The sequence below is a fragment of the Phaenicophaeus curvirostris genome, chromosome 2 (genome assembly GCF_032191515.1).
Source record: "Phaenicophaeus curvirostris isolate KB17595 chromosome 2, BPBGC_Pcur_1.0, whole genome shotgun sequence".
In the NCBI taxonomy this organism is placed as follows: domain Eukaryota; kingdom Metazoa; phylum Chordata; class Aves; order Cuculiformes; family Cuculidae; genus Phaenicophaeus; species Phaenicophaeus curvirostris.
This window is the reverse complement of record NC_091393.1, coordinates 89,569,371-89,590,682: the sequence shown is the minus strand read 5'-3', so window position 1 is coordinate 89,590,682 and position 21,312 is coordinate 89,569,371. Positions and strand designations below refer to the sequence as shown.

Here is a 21,312-nt window from a genome sequence, read left to right as displayed (position 1 = left end):
GCATAAGGATTAACGAGGCCAAATGCCGGTCCTGCACTAGGGGCACAACAACCCTGTGCAGAGCTACAGACTAGGAGAAGAGTGGCTCGAGAGCTGCTTGGAGGAGAGGGACCTGGGGATGTTGATTGATAGCTGACTGAACATGAGCCAGCAGTGTGCCCAGGTGGCCAAGAAGGCCAATGGCATCTTGGCTTGTATTGGAAACGGCGTGACCAGCAGGTCCAGGGAGGTTATTCTCCCTCTGTACTCGGCACTGGTGAGACCGCTCCTTGAATCCTGTGTTCAGTTCTGGGCCCCTCACCACAAGAAGGATGTTGAGGCTCTGGAGTCCAGAGAAGAGCAACAAAGCTGGTGAAGGGGCTGGAGAACAAGTCTTATGAGGAGTGGCTGAGGGAACTGGCGTTGTTTAGCCTGGAGGAGGCTGAAGCGAGACCTTATTGCTCTCTACAACTACCTGAAAGGAGGCTGAATAGAGGAGGTAGATGGCCTCTTTCTCCCAAGTGACAAGGGATAGGACAATGGGGAATGGCCTCAAGCTGCATCAAGGGGGCATCAGACTGGGCATCAGGAAAAAAATTTTCACTGAGAGGGTCATCGGGCACCGGAACAGGCTGCCCAGGGAGGTGGTTGAGTCACCATTCCTGGAGGTGTTTAAAAGACTGGTAGACGAAGCGCTCAGGGACACGGTTTAGTGTCACATAGGAATGGTTGGACTCGACGATCCAGGAGATCTCCTCCAACCTGGTGATGCTACAACTCCACGGCTCCAATACTAGCAGACCGGGCCGCAGCCACACGAGCCCCGGGACGCGCAGCCGCCCTGCCTCCTCCCTCCCCGGCGGCTGCGCGGCGCGGCGGGGGCGCTCCCCGCACTCTCGGCGGGCGGGGCGAGCGCAGCGCGCTGGGACCCGGCGGGGAGGGAACCCGCCGGCCCCGGAGCCCCCTTAGCCGGGATGCGCTCAGAGGGGGAGCCGCAGCCTCCGGCCGGGCTGGAAAGGTTCGCCAGCGCCGGGAAGGGCCGGGGGCTGCGCGCACGGCGGCGTTTCGCCCTGGGGGAGCTGCTGTTCAGCTGCCCGCCCTACGCCGCCGTGCTGACCGCCAGCGAGCGCGGCGCGCACTGCGACGGCTGCTTCGCCAGGTACGGGCGGGGGCGGCGGCGGCGGCGGCGGGGGGGCGGGCGGCCCCGGGGCGGCGGTGGCTCGGCCCCCCCAACCCCCCCGCGTCCCGGGGTGGGCCGGCCGGCATCCCGCAGCCTCAGACCACCCCCACCCCCGGCCACTGCACCAGTCAGAAGGCGCGGGCCTCTCTTTCTGTCATCTGTTGATACGATTTGTGGACTATCTTGAGGCTTCACAACGTGGAACGCTTTGGTTGAAGCGGAAGCGTAGTTTCTTTTAAGCCGCTGTGGGTTTTGGAAGTTGGAATGTCCCTCTTAAAGCATGTGTTCTTCCTCTGGTAGCACGATCTCCTTAAAATGGTGTTTTTCAGACACTGTCCTTTCTTTGAAAATGAGAACACCTTGCATGAAGTACGATCTGTGCTGAGCAGGTGTCTCCTCCTCTGTAATTGCCTCTGTTTGGAGTTTTCATCTGTCTTAAAGCCAAGCAAAGAGCTGGAGGCATCCCCAGATTAGCAAGAGTTTTGTCTGTTGCAAAGTTTCATAACATTAAAATTAGACCTTGGAAAGTAATAGAATATGCATAAGATTTCTGGGGAATTGTATCCATGTGCATACAAGTGGGAAATATATTCTGTAACCAGCCTTTATCTCGCTGCATAGGATGGATGGAGACCATTCCCACATGTTGCCCAGGCCTGATAAAGGATGCTTGCTTTCTGAAACTCCAAAATGAGTCTTAGAGAGTTTTGTTTGCCGGCATTTTCAGTATCCCTGTCAGTAAAAGAAACAAACAAGAAGTCTGATTAGGACAGTGCTGATGTCAGCTGACATCCTGCAGTCTGAGCCCTCCCCTAAACCATTGCATCATTGAAGATGTGTCATAAGGCATGGGCCTCTCTTTTTATAGTCAGTCTGTTCATACAATTTGTGGAATATGTCGAGACTTAACTAAGTGAAATATTTTGATTTAAGCAAAAGTACAGTTTCATCTAAGCAGTTGTGGTTTTTGAAAGTTAGGCAGAATGTCCCTTTGATAGCATATGTTCTTCCTCTGGTAGCACGATCTCCTTAAAACGGTGTTTTTCAGACACTGTCCTTTCTTTGAAAATGAGAACACCTTGCATGAAGTACGATCTGTGCTGAGCAGGTGTCTCCTCCTCTGTAATTGCCTCTGTTTGGAGTTTTCATCTGTCTTAAAGCCAAGCAAAGAGCTGGAGGCATCCCCAGATTAGCAAGAGTTTTGTCTGTTGCAAAGTTTCATAACATTAAAATTAGACCTTGGAAAGTCTAAAGAATATGCATAAGATTTCTGGGGAATTGTATCCATGTGCATACAAGTGGGAAATATATTCTGTAACCAGCCTTTGTCTCGCTGCATAGGATGGATGGAGATCATTCCTGCGCATTGCCCAAGCCTGATAAAGGATGCTTGCTTTCTAAAACTCCAAAATGAGTCTTAGAGAATTTTATTTGCCAGCATTTTCAGTATCCCTGTCAGTAAAAGAAACAAACAAGAAGTCTGATTAAGACAGTGCTGATGTCAGCTGACATCCTGCAGTGTGAGCCCCCGAAAAAACACTGAATTAATGAAAACTTGGCACAAGGAATGGGCCTTTCTTTATAATCAATAAGTCAATGGGCAAAGAAACAAACAAGAACTCTGATTAGGACAGTGTTGGTGCCAGCCAACATCCTGCAGTCTGAGCCCCCTAAATCCCATTGAATTAATGAAAAAGTGATGGGCTTCTCTTTATAATCAATCAGTCACTGGGCAAAGAAACAAACAAGACATCTTATTAATGGCTTTAAATTGGAGGGAGGAAGATTTAGACTAGACATTAGGAAGAAATTCTTCATGATGAGGGTGGTGAGACACTGGCACAGGCTGCTCAGGAAAGTTGTGGATGCCCCATCCCTGGAAGTGTTTGAGGCCGGTTTGTTTGGGGCCGTGAGCAGCTTGGTCTAGCAGGATGTGTCCCTGCCCATGGCAGGGGGGTTGGAACTGTATGATCTTTAAGGTTCCTTCCAACCCAAAATATTCTATTCAAAAGCTTCAGTCTTCTGGCAAATAACTCTTAGTAGGGCGAAGCACAAGCAGTGTGAGTGGCCCGTGGCTGTGAGCGTTTAAACTGCCAGGTGACCTGTGCTGACAGCAGGTGAGCCACTGCATCTTTCTTGGTTCCTGGCTCTGGCAGCCTGCAGGGCCCTCCTTGCCTCTGTGGAGGGGAGTTTTGACCTACTGCAGGTATTCTAGTAGTTGCTGTAAACCTCTCGGTGTCAGCTACTGCAGGAAAAAGAAAAATGCAGAAAATTAGGCATGGATGTGACTCACTGGCATGTCACACCAGACTGCATTTTTAAAAAATGTAGTACTTTCCTGATGTTTGGCCATGTACTGAAGAATCACAGTGCATACTTGGTTATGACTCGGAGAAAATGCTAGTGTTTGCCTCAGTAAAGGAAAACAACTGTTGTACTTCTGCTCTTTTTATCGATACATAAGTATTGCTTGCATATGTAGACAGAGAGGCAGGCTGAAGGATATAATTATTACACTGTAATAGATCTTTTTATCTCTTGTCATCTTAACTCACTTATGCTTTTAATTTTCTTCTCTTTTCTCTTACTTTTTTTCCTTTTCCTCATTATGTTATATACTTCTATGACTTATTCACCGTATTCATCACTGTCTTTGCATATGAGCCCCTAATGTAGTTCCTAGTGAAGTTAGTGAAGCAAGTCCCATAGACTGGAAGAACTGTAGAACTGAGGCGATTTGCCGCCACTTCATCACACTAGTAGCTTTTCCTAGACCCTGACTTCAGGTTTGTTTTTTTTTTTCTCCTGTGCCTAACCACAGATTATTTGTGCTAAAGAAACTGCTGGGTTTGTTTATCACATCCAGAAGATTTCTGTCTGAAAAAGGACCAAGGAATACTTACTATGCTCTGTTGATGTGAAGTAATATTGTAGACATAGTAGTTGCCTTGTGGAATAGCTTTTAAAGATCATCCCAGAAGCCACTATCTTTGAATGGTGCTTGTTCACAATACAGGCTTCTTCCATGGAGCTCTCAAGGAGCACTGTCATCAAGGAGTATACTGAATGCAGTACCGTAGCAGTTACACTGGGGTAGTCTGAAACCTATTTCACACTGGAGTGATGACATTCCACCATGAGGAAAGGTATCTCGGTGATGTAACTTGATCTACTAGTGCTCAGAAATGTATTTTGTGTCTGTGCCCAGTTGCATCAGTGCTGAACTAACACAAATTGGATTCTGATGCATGTTTGTTGAACCTACAAAGAGTGTTACAAGGAAGATTGTGGGCTCAGCACTAGTCTTGATAAGAGAAACCTTGCTAGGTGATCATAAAACTGTTCCAGTAAAATAGATAGAATGAGACTGGAACATTGTATTTGTATCTGATAGTATTTGTTACTTTAAATACCCAGCTGTACTTCAGGTACCCACTGTCAGCAAGCGGAGTCTTGGTGTTAGCCTGACTCACTCACATTGCACCCTCTACTTTGTAAGAACAGAGGATATCAAGACTTGCTGTGTTTTATGGACTCTAAACGCCAGTGACCTTTGAAGTGTTGTACGGTGTCGTATTGTATAAGGATGCTCACCCTTGTTTTACTTCAATGAATTTACCTCAGTTTAAGACAATTTTTCTGCCACTTGTGCTGGGTAGGGGGTGTCAACATCATGGAGTATTCAATAATGCTGAGAGATCCCTATTGCTGCCACACCAAAATGTGACATGTTGGTTAATGCATGCTCTGTTTTTGATGGGATCAAAACACATGCACCTCGAAGCAGAAAAGGACCTTCCTTTTGGCAGTTCCCAGTGCTGGGATAAATACAAATATTAAAAAAGGAGAGTACAAGCCTTAGGTCACCTTATAATACACAGATATCAGAGTAGACATTAGGGGAACAGTACGAGGCTGTATGGTGACAGGAGATCAAACATCATATGTAATAGTGCAATGTATTTTCTTGGTGTTGGGAGGCAATTACTCACAAAAAAGCTGTCATGCTTTCTGTAACCAGGCAAAGCAGCAATGGAACTATCAGAACAAAGGGTTAATAGCAAGTATACAGAGCAATTAGTAAGTTTGGAAAACCAGGAAAAGTTAGCTATATATGCATCAAATAGTGGCCAAAAATGATGGTGTCTGTCAAACAACATAGGATACCGCGTTTCCAAATCTGGCAATTTATCAGGACAGCAGAGTGCTTTTGCATAATAACGGTTGTTACGAAAAACTTGCTTTTGAAACTAAACAAATAAAAATAGTGTCTGCTTTTGAAAGATGGAATTCAAGCTGTAGTTGTAGTATTCTAAAGAAAATACAGTTTTAACTGTGAACTGCAAAATATTGTGCAAAAATTATACAGTATACATTCACATTTAATTCAGATTTATAGACTAGAATAATTTCTGTTTTCTTTTTAAGGAAAGAAGGATTGTCCAAGTGTGGGAGATGTAAACAGGCCTTTTACTGCAACGTGGAATGTCAGGTATGGTAATGCAATTTGTGAGGATGCAGGTGTAAGGAGGGCAGGGGTTGCTGAACTCCATTTTTTGTTTGTGTGGCATTGATAGTCTCTAATTGTAGCTACGGTTAATAGCAGTCCAGTGAATTTCAGCATCCCACAGATGCTGACCATGGAGTTGTGCATTGGACAATTACAGGATTTGGACATGGTCTGCATGAGTATTTCAAAATCAGTAGCTCCAGGGCTTGGTGCCACTGAGACTTTGATTAGAGCTGCCTGTCAGCCTGCTAATTATGTCTGTATCACTTCTTTCTTCAAGCACAAACCAAATAATTTAACATTAGGTCTCTAAGCTAGTAAGAGAATCTGTGTCTAATGGAAAATAGTCGCAACCATTTGAAACCTACCATGCTTGCTTCTGAACTCATTCATTCTGGCAACTTTTATTCTTTAAGTATACTTTGTTTTTTAAAAGCCCCTGAAAATAGAATCTAAGCATACACTAAAGCAGAGCAATATGAAGACATTGAAAACATTGGCTTGAAGTTCTAATTCCATTTTTACTTCGTATTAGAATATGCACTTTTCAAAAAATAATTTTTGCTGTGGGCTGTCAGCTTGATGTGGAAGAATTGCCCAGTTTACATGTGAGAAACTCAACATGATTGCTGGCTAAGTGATGTAATCTATGTAAGATGTGTGTTGGGTGCAGAGTTTGTGAAGGATTTGAGTCACCAAAGGTCTGGCATGCAACTATGTGTTATCTGTAATCTAAACCTCCTACATGGTAGCATGCTGTTGAATGTGAGAGTTACATGCAGAGTATGCAAGCTGAGAGAGTTGAGGTTGTTCAGCCTGGAGAAGACTCTGAGGAGACCTTATAGCGACTTTCCAGTACATGAAGGAGGGCTTAAAGAAAGCTGGAGGGGACTGTTTACAAAGGCTTGTAGTGATAGGACTAGAGGCAGTGGGTATAAACTGGAGAGGGGTAGATTTAAACTAAACATAAGGAAGAATTTCTTCACCATGAGAGTGGTGAGGCACTGGCACAGGTTGCCCAGGGAAGCTGTGGATGCCCCATCCCTGGAGGTGTTCAAGGCCAGGTTGGATGGGGTCTTGGGCAGCCTGATCTAGTGGGATGTGTCCCTACCCATGGCATAGGGCTTGGAACTAGATGATCTTTAAGGTCCCTTTCAACCCAAACTATTCTATGACTCTATTCTGAATTCTATGACTCATTTTCTGAATGGAGGAGATGTGGTTTGTACTGTTCAGTTCCCAGGCGCTTTGGAGATGGTTACTCCTTTTATTTCAAGGATGTGTCTTATTCTCTCATTGCACAAGTTGCAAAGCGAGCCTGGCCTTTCCTTAGTTTTCTTTCTGTTTCCTCCCTAGATTCCTGCTTTCCCACGCTGTCTTAATGAATTTTGGGCTAATCAAATGGCTTTTTGGTTGTGAAGCACCAGGAGGCCTCAAAATGCTTAAAAGAAATAAATTTTTTACCGAATTTGGAATAGTTCACAGAATATTGGAAAACTAACAGCCAGAAAGAGAGCACCTAGGATATGAGCATCCTTAAGGCTCTTAAGGTAAATTTGGATGAGTTTTAAAGACAGCATAGAGAAAACCCGTGATGCATTCATGAGAAATGCTTATTTTTAAGACATGTTTCCGTACAACATTATTTCTCAGGAAGCTTTTAGCTAGACGAGGGAAGGAAATATTTGAACAAAGCAATTTATTGGCTATTTAGTGCTATTTATCTGACTTGTGAGTTTCTTCTCTTACCACATAAAATTCAAAATCATTTATGAAGCAGGTAAGCAAGATTTACTGAAGCAGGAAAGCTCAGTGATTTGTGCTAGGGGAAAAAAAAAAAGCAAATAGATATCATGGTGGAAGTAATAGAACTTATTTCTGTTGATCCACAGTCCTTTGCTTTTACCTCGAAGTCCCTTCTTCAGTTCCTCCCTCAGTGTCCTGACCACTAGCCTTGACAGTGTATAGTTTTATGTTTAAGAACAAAAATGTTTATGTTTTTCTTCTCCTTCCTTTGGGTAAAGTCTCGTTGCATATATTGCTTTCTTAATTTGACTTTTTTTTTAGTGGTCAAAATACTCTTTCTCTAGTGGGGCATATTCCGAGAATATAAAACTGAACTGCTAAAACTGAGTGTCTATAAGACTGCAGGAGATGATGCTCAGCAAAAGCCTGACATGTTAATGGATTAAAACCTTTTCTACCTGTTGATGTGTAGTGGGAAGTTTTAGCTATAACGACACTTTTTAGGTGTTGTGATGTCTAGACAATAATGTGACAAACACAGGTACTAACTAGCGCTTCAGTCTTATAGGTGATACGTGTATGGCTTTTGACTCCCTAGTTGATGTAACATTATCTTGCATGGTTTTGACATTTCTGAGCCAGTCGGATGAGGTTTATGAATGTTGCTGAGACTGAATTCTTTGACATTCTCTCAAAGTTACCTTCAAGCAGAATATTCTCTAGAAGCTGGTCTCCACTGACTGTATGTGCCGCGCAGACAATCTGCACTGCATCTTCATCCCTGTCTTGTTCAGAGGCACTTTTCAGCAGCTCAGCAATTCTTTTTCAAAGCAGGAAAGGACATCTGTGCCTTGATGCTGAACTTGTAACACTGGGATGTACAGTAAGTGTGTCCCTTTTGCCTCCATGGATGTGAGACTGATAAAAGGGCAGGGCTGTACTTGAGAAGTGTGATGGAGTTGTCCTTTTGATTAGTTTTTTTAAAATTAATTTTCTTTGTAAATCCATGTTTTCTTTGCTCAGTTCAGCTACTAATTACATGTACCAAACAAAGACATGATTTTGATTTTGTATTTTGATTAGTACCATGTTAGTCAATATAATTCAGTTTGACAACTGTTTGCCATGTGAAGTATACTGTATGGGATAGAAAACAGAATTTTTTGAGCTTACTCTTTTTCACTTTAAGAGCTACTATACTGCAATGGATAGGAGTTATTTCTAGGGGTGAGGAGAGATGGATCAAGAGAAAACAGAAAGGTACCAAAGCGTGCAGCAGCAAACAAATTCTTTTCATATAATTTTCAGAATTATAGATTTCATAACTGCAGACATCTTCTTTCTAGTGCATTTCTGCTGAATGAGATTTTTTTTCTTCTCTTTCAGAATAGTGTGGTTATTGAAAGTAAAATTTGTGACACTGCATGCATTTCACACTCTGCTTAGCCAAGCAGTATCCTTGTTTTGAGGTTCTTAAAATACTTCCCAAGCATTTAATGAATAAAACCTCACATCAGCCTTTGTGACTTCTGTTTTTGCAGATGATATATAGGTACACAAAGATACGTTTACTTGCTGAAGGTCCCCGAAGTGGTAAGAATGCATCTCCTGCCATATGGCCAGATGTTTGATGCATTGACAGAGTCCTGCTTTGCAGAGTAATTCCTCTGCCTTGGTCACTGGGAAAGGTGCTGTCATGCTGTAGTATGAGGGACTGAACCCAAGGGAAGACAAAGTCTTGCATTTATAGAATGGCTGATTTGTTTAGGGGTCTCTTTGTACACACACATAGGCACTTGTGCTGGCCCTGGCACAGTTCCCTTGGTGCTAATTTATGGATTTTGCCTGTTTTGGTCTGTGATTTTGCTTTTAAGTTTGATAACCTTATGTTTGACCTATATTAAGCTGGCTGTTTGCGTAGGCATAGTTCTAGTCTTGGATGAGGGGCATGTGAGAGTGGAAGTTGTCTTCACTGCCTGTCCTTACTGCCTTGAATGTTTTATGGGTTGGTAGGATCTTGCCTGTGTTTGCTTCACCTTTCTTTTCCCAGGCCCTAATCCAGTTCTCCTTTTAAAATGGTTTGTGATTTCCAGCTGATTCATACCATTCTGCTCTCCACTATTACCTCCTCGAAGCACAGGCCTGTTATTATAGTAGTGGCTTTCAGACCCCATCTGCAGCTGTTGGGGTCTTGACTTCTTAAATTATAATAATTTTAGTCAAACAGCAGGAGACCTGTGCTCATTTTTTTCTCCTCAGAAATTAGCTGCTGAAACACTCTGAAGATAAATGTTTGAAGAGGGTTATGTGGCTGCAATTGTGGAACTGGCGAACTTGAACCAGCTACTGGAGCTGCCCTTTCTGTTATTACACATAGCTATTATTTATCCCAGGTAGAGTGGAGATCAGCTAGCCAAAGCACAGAAAGAGATGTTTTTGTCACGATTTTCCATATTTGAAATACATTTTGAACAAAATATTTATGGATGTTTCTTAACATATGTTATTGAGTTCTGCAGTAAGTTCTTCTGGAGCAAGGGAAATGTGTATTTTTAACCAGCTAGTAAACCTCAAAATGTAAACCTGGAGTTAGCATCAAGCAGATGCGTTTCAGATAGGACCTTATAGAAATTGCCTGCTCCTGTTTGATGAACTGTAAAAAATAAGAAATTCTTGCTGTAGTGATTCTGCAGCAGAAGAAACTGACACTGCAAGACCCTGCTTAAGATTGCCTTTGGGAAGTGTCTGTCCCCCTATTCAAAAATGTTCTCCATGTAATTTTCTTTGATAAATCTCTCCTGTGAATCTTTTGAAGTCAGATACCCTGAATGGCCCAGCTTTGTGTAAATGATAGTAGGGAAGGATGGCTGTGAGGACATGAGAAACACTTGCCTTCACTGCTTGATGAAGGAATGTATCAGAGAACTTACCAGATAATATCAGACATCAGAACTTGCCTCACTGAAATTCAGTTAGATTTGAATGCCATTTGAGCATAATTAGGCCTTAGAATCATAGAATCACCAGGTTGGAAGAGACCCACCGGATCATCGAGTCCAACCATTCCTATCAAACACTAAACCATGCCCCTAAGCACCTTGTCCACCCGTGCCTTATACACCTCCAGGGAAGGTGACTCAACCACCTCCCTGGGCAGCCTGTTCCAGTGCCCAATGACCCTTTCTGTGAAAAATTTTTTCCTAATGTCCAGAAGCTTAAGCTTTTGAAGAAGTGGGTTTAACCCCTGCAATGGCTTGCCTTGTATTTCTGTCTGGTATTTGTGTGTTTTATTCAATCAAGGGAAATACAACAGCAATTTTAAATCCTATTGAAAAACTCCATGTGAGGAAAGAGGTGCAAAGATATTTCTTTAGACTTGAGTATTATTTTTGTGAGCATTATGTTTTGAGTTGTTTTGCTGTTTGTTTTTTTTTAAATAGAGCTGAGCTATATGACATTGTTCTGGGAATTAATCCAGTAGTCCTGAATGGTGGAGTCATTTTGAAGAACTTGGTGGAGATGATTGTTTCCATGCTTTGATGTGAAAAGCATAAGCTTTAAAGAGCTTTCCTTCCAAAAATGTTGTCACTCACTCCTAAATGAAGGGAAAAATACTGTGGATGTAATGAAAATAGGCAGAAAATATTAATATAGCATTAGGGATTCACTAGAACAATGCTTTCTGTTATAATTCAACTACTTAGAGAAAAACATGGAAAAGAATGCAAAACACTGTCCTGCTGTGATCGGAGGTAAGGCTGCTGTCATAGAGTTTCCATCCCAGGTATAACTCAGTCATCAGTACTCTCTTTTCTTGTTGTATTTCGGGCTTTTATCTCGTCCTGCACAATTCAGCCATATCTTGTCCCTTTAGCCTCCCTACTAGTTCATGTATCTCAGTATGATTCTGCCTGGGGAAAGATTTTAATTAACAATGGCTAAAGAATAAAAGGAACAAACGGGTTTTTCAAAACACTGCTTTGAGACAGGCATGCGATTTTACATTTTGATTTTTTGTTTTATCAAGTAATTTCTCCAGTTTATTTAACCAGTGTGTATGGATGTAGGTCTTAGCAAAACTTCAGGTTCTGTGCCTTCACCTGGTATACCCAGCAATTGTGCTGAGGCTGATGGGTGTCATGGGTGTGCAAGTAGGCATGAGAGATGAATTCTCCCTCCGTTTGTCTTCTTAGTGTTTAGCCTGTGGATTCCTATGCAAAGGCTATCAGGAATTTTCCAGAAAAATGTCTTGAGGCATAGATAGGAAACAGGCCTCTTGGGGGATTCATTTTGTAGTGTGACAGCTGTAGGAGAGCTGGGAGTGTAATTTCACATGACATGATTACAGTGTAAGATACTATTTTGGTTCTCCTGGTCTGTATTGCTGTGTCCTCTTAGAACATTTACACTGGAGCTTATTTCAGGCAGCCTGTATGCAGGCTGTTTTGGAAGTACCATACTGAGATATCAAGGACAATGAAGTTGACATTGTGAGGGGTTGAATACTCTTGCAGTATTGCACTACTTCAAATCCTGCATGAGGTTGGTGTGAGTGTTCACCTTTCTTTTTCTGATAAAATAAGCTTCTAAAGCTGCCTATGCCCAAGGGCACTTAAAATGGTCATTTTCAATGAAAGAATTTTTAGTGTACTAACTCTGAAGTTAGTGATCTCAGCTTTTATTTTGATCTGCAAAATCATTTTATTTTGATCTGTAGATAAGTGGACCAGCCAAGGCAGGAGGCACTGGGGAACCTGATTCAGCTGGCTGTTTGAGGTGCCTTGGGTTGTCCTACATGGCCTGTAACTGTAGCTCTGACAAGGAATGCATCTCCCAGTAGGCCTGTGATGCACTTAATGGCCCTGCATAGATGTTTTAGATAGCCTAGGGTGTCTCAAATGGCTCTTGCCATTGGTGGTTAGGCAGCTTAGAGAAACTTTCTGTTCCTGCCACTCAGTCACTCTGATGGGCTATATTTTTTTTTTTTCATTTTTTTTAGAGTTGGCTAACACAGGGGTTCTGTGATACTGGGTGAATCACAGTAAGGGAAATGAAGAAGTTTCTGGAGACTGCAAAAAGTTTTTTAAGTTTCCACTTACTGCCAATTATAAATTTGTGGGATTTGTTTTGATTTCTTTCCTCTGCTACTGTTTTCCACCAGTTTAAACCTGTTCTGAAAACAAGACTTGGTGCTTCCAATACAGGCAGAGCACTATAGATCTGTTCTAACAGAGCTGTTAATGTGTGTCTGAGGTGAGATATAGAAATAAGTAATGTGCATTACTCAAATATAGAAATAAGAATATTTCCATGTTTGCATAAATAAATAAAATGAAATTTGATGCCATCTGGGGACAGCCCATGCCAGGCTCTGAGTGTAAGTGCAGAGCATTAATCTGTGATTCTGTGCTCACCTTTGAAAGAATCTGTTGCTTCGCAGAAAGTCTGTAGAGTGCCAAAAGCCAATGACTTGTGCTATTACTTCCAAGTGTTATTGTCCAAGGAGGTTATCCTCCCTCTGTACTCGGCACTGGTGAGACCGCTCCTCGAACACTGTGTTCAGTTCTGGGCCCCTCACCACAAGAAGGATGTTGAGGCTCTGGAGCGAGTCCAGAGAAGAGCAACAAAGCTGGTGAAGGGGCTGGAGAACAGGCCTTATGAGGAGCAGCTGAGAGAGCTGGGGTTGTTTAGCCTGGAGAAGAGGAGGCTGAGGGGAGACCTCATTGCTCTCTACAACTACCTGAAAGGAGGTTGTGGAGGGGAGGGTGCTGGCCTCTTCTCCCAAGTGACAGGGGACAGGACAAGAGGGAATGGCCTCAAGCTCCGCCAGGGGAGATTTAGGCTGAACATTAGGAAAAAAATTTTCACAGAAAGGGTCACTGGGTACTGGAACAGGCTGCCCAGGGAGGTGGTTGAGTCACCTTCCCTGGAGGTGTTTAAGGCACGGGTGGTCGAGGTGCTAAGGGGCATGGTTTAGTGTTTGATAGGAATGGTTGGACTCGGTGATCCGGTGGGTCTCTTCCAACCTGGTTATTCTATGATTCTATGATTCTGTGATTCTGTATGTTGAGCTAGGAATATGCTATCCATTCATCCATTCTTAACTAAAGTCTTTTTGTCCTTATTAGTGTGCTTTCACTGCCTAGCTGTACTCTTATTCTACAACAGTTAAGGAAAAAATGTGATAATTCTATTTAGTAGGTCTGGTTTTGACCTTACATATACCAATTCTTACAGTGATTGTGAATCCATTGACTTCAGACATATTACTCCTGATTACACCAGGGTCGCCTCATAATGAGGGGCCAAGGTGTTAAATGGAAATGAACCCAATAAAGCCATCAAGCTCAGACCTACTCTGTCCTCACGTGCTTGATCTGAACAATAAGAACTGGTGGTTTATAAATCATGTTGTCTGTTTGCTTCTTCGTCATTTAATCCTTTTTTTCCATTGAATAGATGAAGATGTTCTGACCTTAATTCATCCCTTGTGCATTTGTTTGAAAAAAGCAGGATAGCTGTACCTCTTAAATGTGGTTCAAGCTTTTGTTCATATTTAGTGAGCGTCATCTTATTTTTTTAAGGGAAACACATTTCACTTGACCTCTAGGATCTGGCAGGACTTGCTGCATCCTCTTTTTCATCGCTTTATTTTCATGGCTTATTTTTTTTAAATATTTTTCTGCATTTCAGAAGGAAGACTGGCCAATGCACAAGCTGGAGTGTGCTGCCATGTGTGTATTTGGGCAGAACTGGAATCCCTCGGAGACTGTAAGGCTAACGGCGAGGATCCTTGCCAAACAGGTGAGCAGGAGGACAGGCTTGGGAGATGCATTCTTACTCTAAGTGCCAGGGAAGGCAGGAAAATGAAAATTGACTAACAGTAACTGTCCTTGCAAAGTGCATACATACTAGCTTCCTGTGTACAGATGGGTGTAATACAGAGCATGAGCAGCTGAACAAATTGACCATCAGACCACTGCAGCAGTGTTAGGGCCATCAGAGTCCATCTTTTGAAGTAAGATGGCAAAAGATTAGTGAGGTTTTAAGCTGTGTAGCTGTAACTTACGGCCAAGATACTGTTGAACAGTGTCTTGGAAAGTTTACTGATAGTTTCATAAACACCCATAGCGTTTCAGCCTCTGATCTGGTAGGTCGGAGCTCTTGGTTAGCACCAAGGCTGTGTTGCTATAGAGAAAGCAGACTGAGACTGCATTTGTGGTTAGATTCTGAGGAATGCTCCTACTGCTGTTAGATCTGCAGGCACTGATGTCTTTATGAGCAGTTGCCTTGTTATACTATTTTTCATCTATAACTGCATAACGTTGTGTAGTAGACACAATGTGTAGTAGACATTGTGTAGTAGACACCTCCCGGTATATTTGTGAGTCGAGAACACCTTGAGGTATTCAGGTATAAATGTCTACGGTTACTGGAGTAACTGTTGAAAAATAGAAATTGAGAGAGAGATCTAAGGCCCTTGGTCTTTGGAGGAAAAGAATATTATTAATAATGAAATAAGATTGCAATGTCAGCCTCCATTTCAGTGTTAACTGACTATACAGATACTGAGTATAACAAGTGCTTACAGGGAGGGGACAGGATTCATGAGTTTCAAGGTTATTATGCTGTGTATCTTTGTAGAGCTTTAAATTCTCTCTGCAAAAACAAAACCTCTTTGAAGCATATTTGTGTGATTGAGGTCTGCTTATGTGACAAGGGCAACCTGGATTCTGTATGTAGTGAGGATTTTGGTGGCCTGCTGGGAAGGTAGCTGCGTACTTGCTGTGTGGGTAGATGTGTGTGTGTGAATGTGTGTGTGACTTAATTAAAGTGTGGCTTAGTGGTGATCCACAAACAAAATCGAATGTTTAATGACAAAAAGTCATTGGAATAAATTTGTGCATTTATCACTTACAGGGAGGGGAGAGAACACTACATGTCATATAAAAGCTAAATATGCAAACCATAGTCCCTGAACCTCAGCTGCTGGGCCACCTGCAAAGCCATATTTAATGGCCAAGATTACAAAGAAGTGGCCTTAGGCCAACAATGGAGCATTGCTTTTGAACTCTGTCAACAGTCAGTTTATTCACTTTCCTCAAAGCAAAGCCTGTCTCCTGCCTGCTTGCTATTGTTAGCAGCTTTCTGGGTGTCTAGAACAAAGCAAATGACATATTTAAAACACTGTTCTGTTTATGTATATAAATTTGATAGGAGTTAATCTTTGGCTGCCTATTTTGGTACAGAGACAATATTTCTATGGCTTTACTAAGAGTAGTCAGTTTAACTCAGTGCTGCTCGTCAACTTGTATAAATTCCATACAGTGTGGATTTGGGTTTGTTTTACAGGTAGGAGTTCCCAGATTACAAATGAGTAGACAAAACTGCCTACTTCAAACACTGAAATATTTTTTTGTTGCTTTTTTTCCCCATGTTACCAGAAAATTCACCCTGAACGAACACAGTCAGAGAAGCTGCTTGCTGTAAAAGAGTTTGAATCACGTAAGTAAAAAAGGCTTGCGGATAAACAGAGGCAGTTATCTATATTCATGATTTGCTTTACTCTCTGTAGCCCCTCTATTAAAACCTTTCAGAGCGTCTTGCTCCTGTTGGAGGAAGGGAGTAAACAAAGAGAATTGTGAGAATTGTAGTTCTGTGGTTTTTGAAAGTGCTCTTTTTTTTTTTTTTTTCCCTTGGTGGCTTGTGGGGGCTGTGAAACACGGGTGAAAACCTAGCCAGAATTAATTATGTAGTATACATCCATCTCATGGCTTTTCTGGTACTCTAGTGTCTTTTGAGAATTGTAATGTTGTAAAATTAAAATAGCTAGTATTTGTTACCAGGAGGCATAAAATCACAGACAGCACAGTTGCTTGATGGTGACAGTGACTAAGGGGCTAATTGCAGAACCCCCTGGACTGTGCTTCAGTATCTGTCACTGCCAGTCAAATCTGACATGTTATATATGATTCTGTTGAAATCCCATGTCCTAAATGCTCCAAAATAATCCAAGGAAAGAAGTGAGGCAGTGGCTTGCTTTTAACTAGAAGGCTACTGTTCACACGTGGCGAGGCAGAGTTAGAAGTTGAGCAACTAGGGGACTAGTAACCATCATGGCATAGTTTTCACCAGTCCATTGTTTCGGTCTCTCAATGCTGGGGGTAATGTACAAGAAGACAATAGGTTTGTATATTCGTATTTCTCACTCTGATGGTTTCCAAAACCCTTCATGAAATGCTGAATAAATGCAGTCATTTCTAGAACTTGCTCAGAGTAACTGAGCAAATTAAGATTTCAGTCTTATTTGCTTCCTGGATAAAAGCTTTTGTCACAGCTGTTGGGACAACTTGGGTAATAAGGGGTATAGATGCCAACATTTGACTTGGCCTAAGGCAAGGATAATTTTTATAGGTAGGTTAGTAGGATTGAGTTGAGGAGGATGGCTGAGTGCTGACGTAATTTGTGTATATTCTTCTGCCTTAAAGCTTGTCTTCAATAATTTTATTAATTTTGGAGTTAAAAGGCTGAAATATTTGTTGCAGTGTCCCTTTTGTCCTCTAGGAGTCCTCATTTTGTTTCTGGTTTTGTTACTAAGATCCCCTTGTTCCTTCTGCCTTGTTGACTCTCCTCATCTCTTAGTACACTTTTGCCATGTTCAGCGGTTGCCTTACTCTGCAATGCCCTGCACAGGAGAGGAAAAGGCACCTGTTGGTTGGAGGCTCAAAATTTATCCTAATTCTCATCAAATTGTCCCGTTTCATTTTCCTCATTAATTTTTGTGTCTCTCCTGTCATTCATATCTGCTCTTACAAATAATTTCCCCCTTCTTCCACTGTTCTGCAGCCTTTTCTCTTCCTGCGTGGTTTTCTCACCACTATTGTTTTGAGTTGGAGAGTAGAAACTGGTGACTTGATGGTTCTCTTAAGGCAGGATTGAGTTGATAACACTGCTTCTGTGAGAAAGAGGATTAGGGAATAGCTTTGCAACACACTGTTCTTGAGGAGAGAGAAGGAACCAGGAGTTTATGATCAATCACCTAGCTTGTTCTGTGTGGGCTAGGCAGAAAAAAGTTCAGTAGCCACAGCTTTGGCTAAAACCTGTCATGGGCCTGAGGGTAGAACTCTGAACAGTAGTGTATTCCCATAAAGGAATGCACTTGGCAGGTGTGCCAGGACGTTTCCACTAATGTTCCAGCTGTCTCCTGTTATCCTCAGGTATCTGCAGCGACAACACACCTCTGTTGATGGTCAGTCTCCACCCCTTGGAGATATGGATGTTCTCAGATAGTTTCTAAGGCCATGTTAGACAGCTGAGGATAGCTACCCACAGTTGATAGACTTCCAGAGAGCTGGAGCTGACTGGTCTGTTTACTAGGGTTAACAAATGCTTTTTTAAACACTGTAGCCATTCTCCCAAGGAAGGACAATTTGTGTCCAGTTACCTGATAATGTAAAGCTACTAGAAAAAGCTTTTTAATCCTGCATGTCCTTGTAGTGCACGTGTAGATTTGGCAGAAGCAGCATGACGTTTATGGAAGAACAGACACTTCATGCAGTACTTCTAAATAGCTGTTCCTCTGTTTAAGTCTGGGCCTGTTCTAACCTGAGTCTAGCTGCACTTCACGGGGGAGTGTTCCTGTTACTGAAATGGAATGTATTCTTTGTCCACAGACCTTGACAAACTAGACAATGAAAAGAGAGAGCTGATTCAGAACGACATTGCTGCTCTTCATCACTTTTACTCAAAGCACTTGGAGTACCCTGACAATGCTGCCCTTGTAGTTCTCTTTGCGCAAGTAAGTTGGCTAGAACACAGCCTGCTTAGGTGAATGGTGCTGTAGGATTTTAGCCTTTGTGAAAAGGGAAAAATGTTAATGGTGATGGAAATGGTGGGTCTTTGCTTATCTTAGGGAGAGCTAAGTGTGCTTGATGGAGAAGATCTCCTTCCTTGCCCATAAGTGGCTGGACATGCTCCATTTCAGCGTGAGGGGAAAAGACTCTTGTCTGCAGACTTTTTATGAGATGCTTCTCAGACACTGAAGCAAAGGAAAAATAGCTTGTATAAGACCCTGTCAGTGTTGGGCTTCTTGTGGGCCAAGCATAGTGCAGCTGTTGTTGGACTTAACCTGGTTTGAGACCTGCAGAGGCAAAATGTTCATTCAGGCTTCAGTCTTGTGGAAATCCTAGCTGGTCAGGTCATCATTCTGTTTGACCTTCACAGGGAGTAAACTTCAGAGAAGCAGAAAGAGCAGTCTGAAACTTTTATCTGGTGTGTGGCTTTCAAATGCAGTCAGGTAGTTTGGTCATCTGGAGAGATGAAGGAAAGGCAGGACGTCTTCCTAGATAACTTCTGAAATGTGTCACCTCTTTATTCTCACCTGCTTTTCATACACATCTAAATTGAATGTATTGTAGTGGATGGAATAACACACCAGTGGAATACTGAAAGATCCATTTTCTCCTTCTTCCTCCTGTACTTGAAAATAAGCTCGTTTTAAACTTAAACGTCTAAGTAAAAGGTTTAATTTTTCTTTTTTTTTAAAAAAAAAAAACAAGGCCTAATCTTGACTGCTGTGATTAAAGCTGAGCTAACAATACCTTGGTTGGTAGCTGGGCATCTACCAACAAGGAGGCACAGTCACTGTTATCTTAGTACAGAGGTACTGTTATTCTGTAGACGAATGATTCTTTAGCATGGTTAGCATCTGATTGTCATCCATTGTGTTGTTTCTAATTATATGTTATCCTTCAATGGAAGGGGTTTTTTTCTGTTTTGAAAAATGTACAATTTATATTTGTCAGAGGGGTACTTTAAAGACATCAGTACATCAATTTTCTTGTCATGTTTCTGAGTGGTTTTGTTAGAACGTAGGCAGAATCCTGAGATATTACATTATTTTGGCTGCAGTGACTTTCACTTGGTGTCTTGTCCTGAACCAGCTCCACCAGATCATGGTACTTTCACTGATTTCTGTGAATTACTGACTCCCAATCTGACATTCCATCTGATCTTCTCTGTATCATAGAATCATCGAATCACCAGGTTGGAAGAGACCCACCGGATCATGAATTCCAACCATTCCCACCAATCTCTAAACCATGCCCCTCAGTACCTCATCCACCCGCACCTTAAACACCTCCAGGGAAGGCGAGTCAACCACCTCCCTGGGCAGACTGTAGATGTCTAATGTCACCTTTAGGTGTCATCTTAAGCTCATCCTGATCATTAGACTGCTACCTTCCACTGTGGACATTGCAATTTTTTAACAAAAATCTGAAAAGGTTGTCTGCATGCTCCTTAGAAATGTTTTACAGAACACAACCCTTTGAGGTTTTAGCTCCTGCATAAATCTTTCTAGAAGAAGGAGAAACATGCCTGTACTTGATATGTACAGATATGTTTCCTAGTAATTAGGAAATCTAAATCTAAAACAATAGTATGGATATGCTCCTTTGTTTTGCTTCAGTGCTTTCTGTGGCGTCATGTTATCTACGTTTTTCCTCCATTAGACATTCTTTCTCCCTGTGGCTCAGGGCAATTGTTTGGGACTTGGATGCCTCTGACTCCTTGCGCACTGCCTTTTGTGACCTTTGTCTGACGTTGCTTCTTACTTAATAGCTAACTTATGATTGGCCCTTTTGAGAGGAACAAAGATTTTTGTCCAAACCATCCTTGCCTTTCACCGCCCTCTTCCCCAGCTGTTGCTATCATTCTACTCTCTTTTGTCCCTGTGGAACATAGCTCTCAAGGCTGGAGCGCTACCTCTTCAGTCTCACCTTGTCATACTCTTCAAACAGTATCTCTTATCTGGAGTTCCAGTGTCTCATATTCCCTAGAGGACCTTGCATAATTTAGTGCCTCCCTTTGCACATGTTCTCTTCTCTACTATTGGGAGCAACCATGAGCTCTCCTTTTCTCACTGTTGCCTCTTTACTCCCTCCACGTTGCATTTTTTTTCAGTCGTGCATTCGTCTGGTGAAACCAATGGTATCTCCTCCCTTGTAATTCTTGCTCTTGTGTCATTTCTGGTATGATGCATTCAAGAATGGATTGTCCCTGATTTAGTGGAGGGAGGCTGGTGATAACTCACTAAATATTTTTCGTATTTCCCTGTGATTCAGGACCATCAAGCTGTTCTTTATGTAAGCCTTTGTAGCCTTATGTTTTTCCTTGCTGTTGATATAATCTTCCCCTTCTATTGTTATTATATTCAGCAATTACATTTTGGTTTTGGTTCAGATATGCTCATGCATTGGCTATTGCGGTAGCATGCTCATCTTGAGAGATAGGGAGCCTTTGAATGACACCTTGCTAAAAACAGCAGGATAAAGATAAAGCAAAGATAGTAAAGATACTGATAAATGAATTGGAGGAACAGAACACTTTGATTACTTGTGAACTCGTCCTGAACATTTCATACCTGAGGAGGGGCTATGGGTAGCATTTGTCTGTTTCTAAAATCTAGTCTGAGCTGCATTCTAGCTTGTAGGTCTATCATTGTTGGTATTGTCTGTCATCAGCTCTTACCCTTCCAGAACAAATACTTAATGTGCTTTATTGAGTGTTCTTTGTGCCCATTGTACCTTCAGCTGGACTTGACCACATGATAGTAGTTGTTTTAGTGCTTTCCTGGCACTTCTGTGAATGTTTTGATGATTGTAGGGAGGTGCTGGTGAATGCAGAGAAGGTTCTCTTTATGTTTTAAAACCTGCTTGGATCTATTCTGTAAGAAAGATTTGTGAACAAGCTCTTTTGATCTTGCATCTGTTTTAGTTAGGAATAAATTTCCTCTGTCCTTTTTCTGTCCCCTCCTATTCCATGCCTGTTTTAGGTTCTAGTCTTTCTCACTGCCTTTGTTGTTCTTTATATGTTCTTTAACTGTTGCTGATACGTG

General features: G+C 42.2%; 1 protein-coding gene across 1 annotated transcript in view; it reads left to right on the top strand.

The window, feature by feature from the left end:
• The first annotated feature begins 885 nt into the window (after positions 1–885).
• Positions 886–21,312, top strand: part of SMYD2 (SET and MYND domain containing 2) — a 32,689-nt gene continuing 12,262 nt past the window's right edge. Inside the window, exons 1-5 of the mRNA XM_069852811.1 lie at positions 886–1,138; positions 5,588–5,651; positions 14,109–14,219; positions 15,860–15,920; positions 18,089–18,213. Coding sequence (XP_069708912.1) covers positions 954–1,138; positions 5,588–5,651; positions 14,109–14,219; positions 15,860–15,920; positions 18,089–18,213 — 546 coding nt within the window. The 5' untranslated portion in view covers positions 886–953. The remainder of the gene's footprint in view (positions 1,139–5,587; positions 5,652–14,108; positions 14,220–15,859; positions 15,921–18,088; positions 18,214–21,312) is intronic.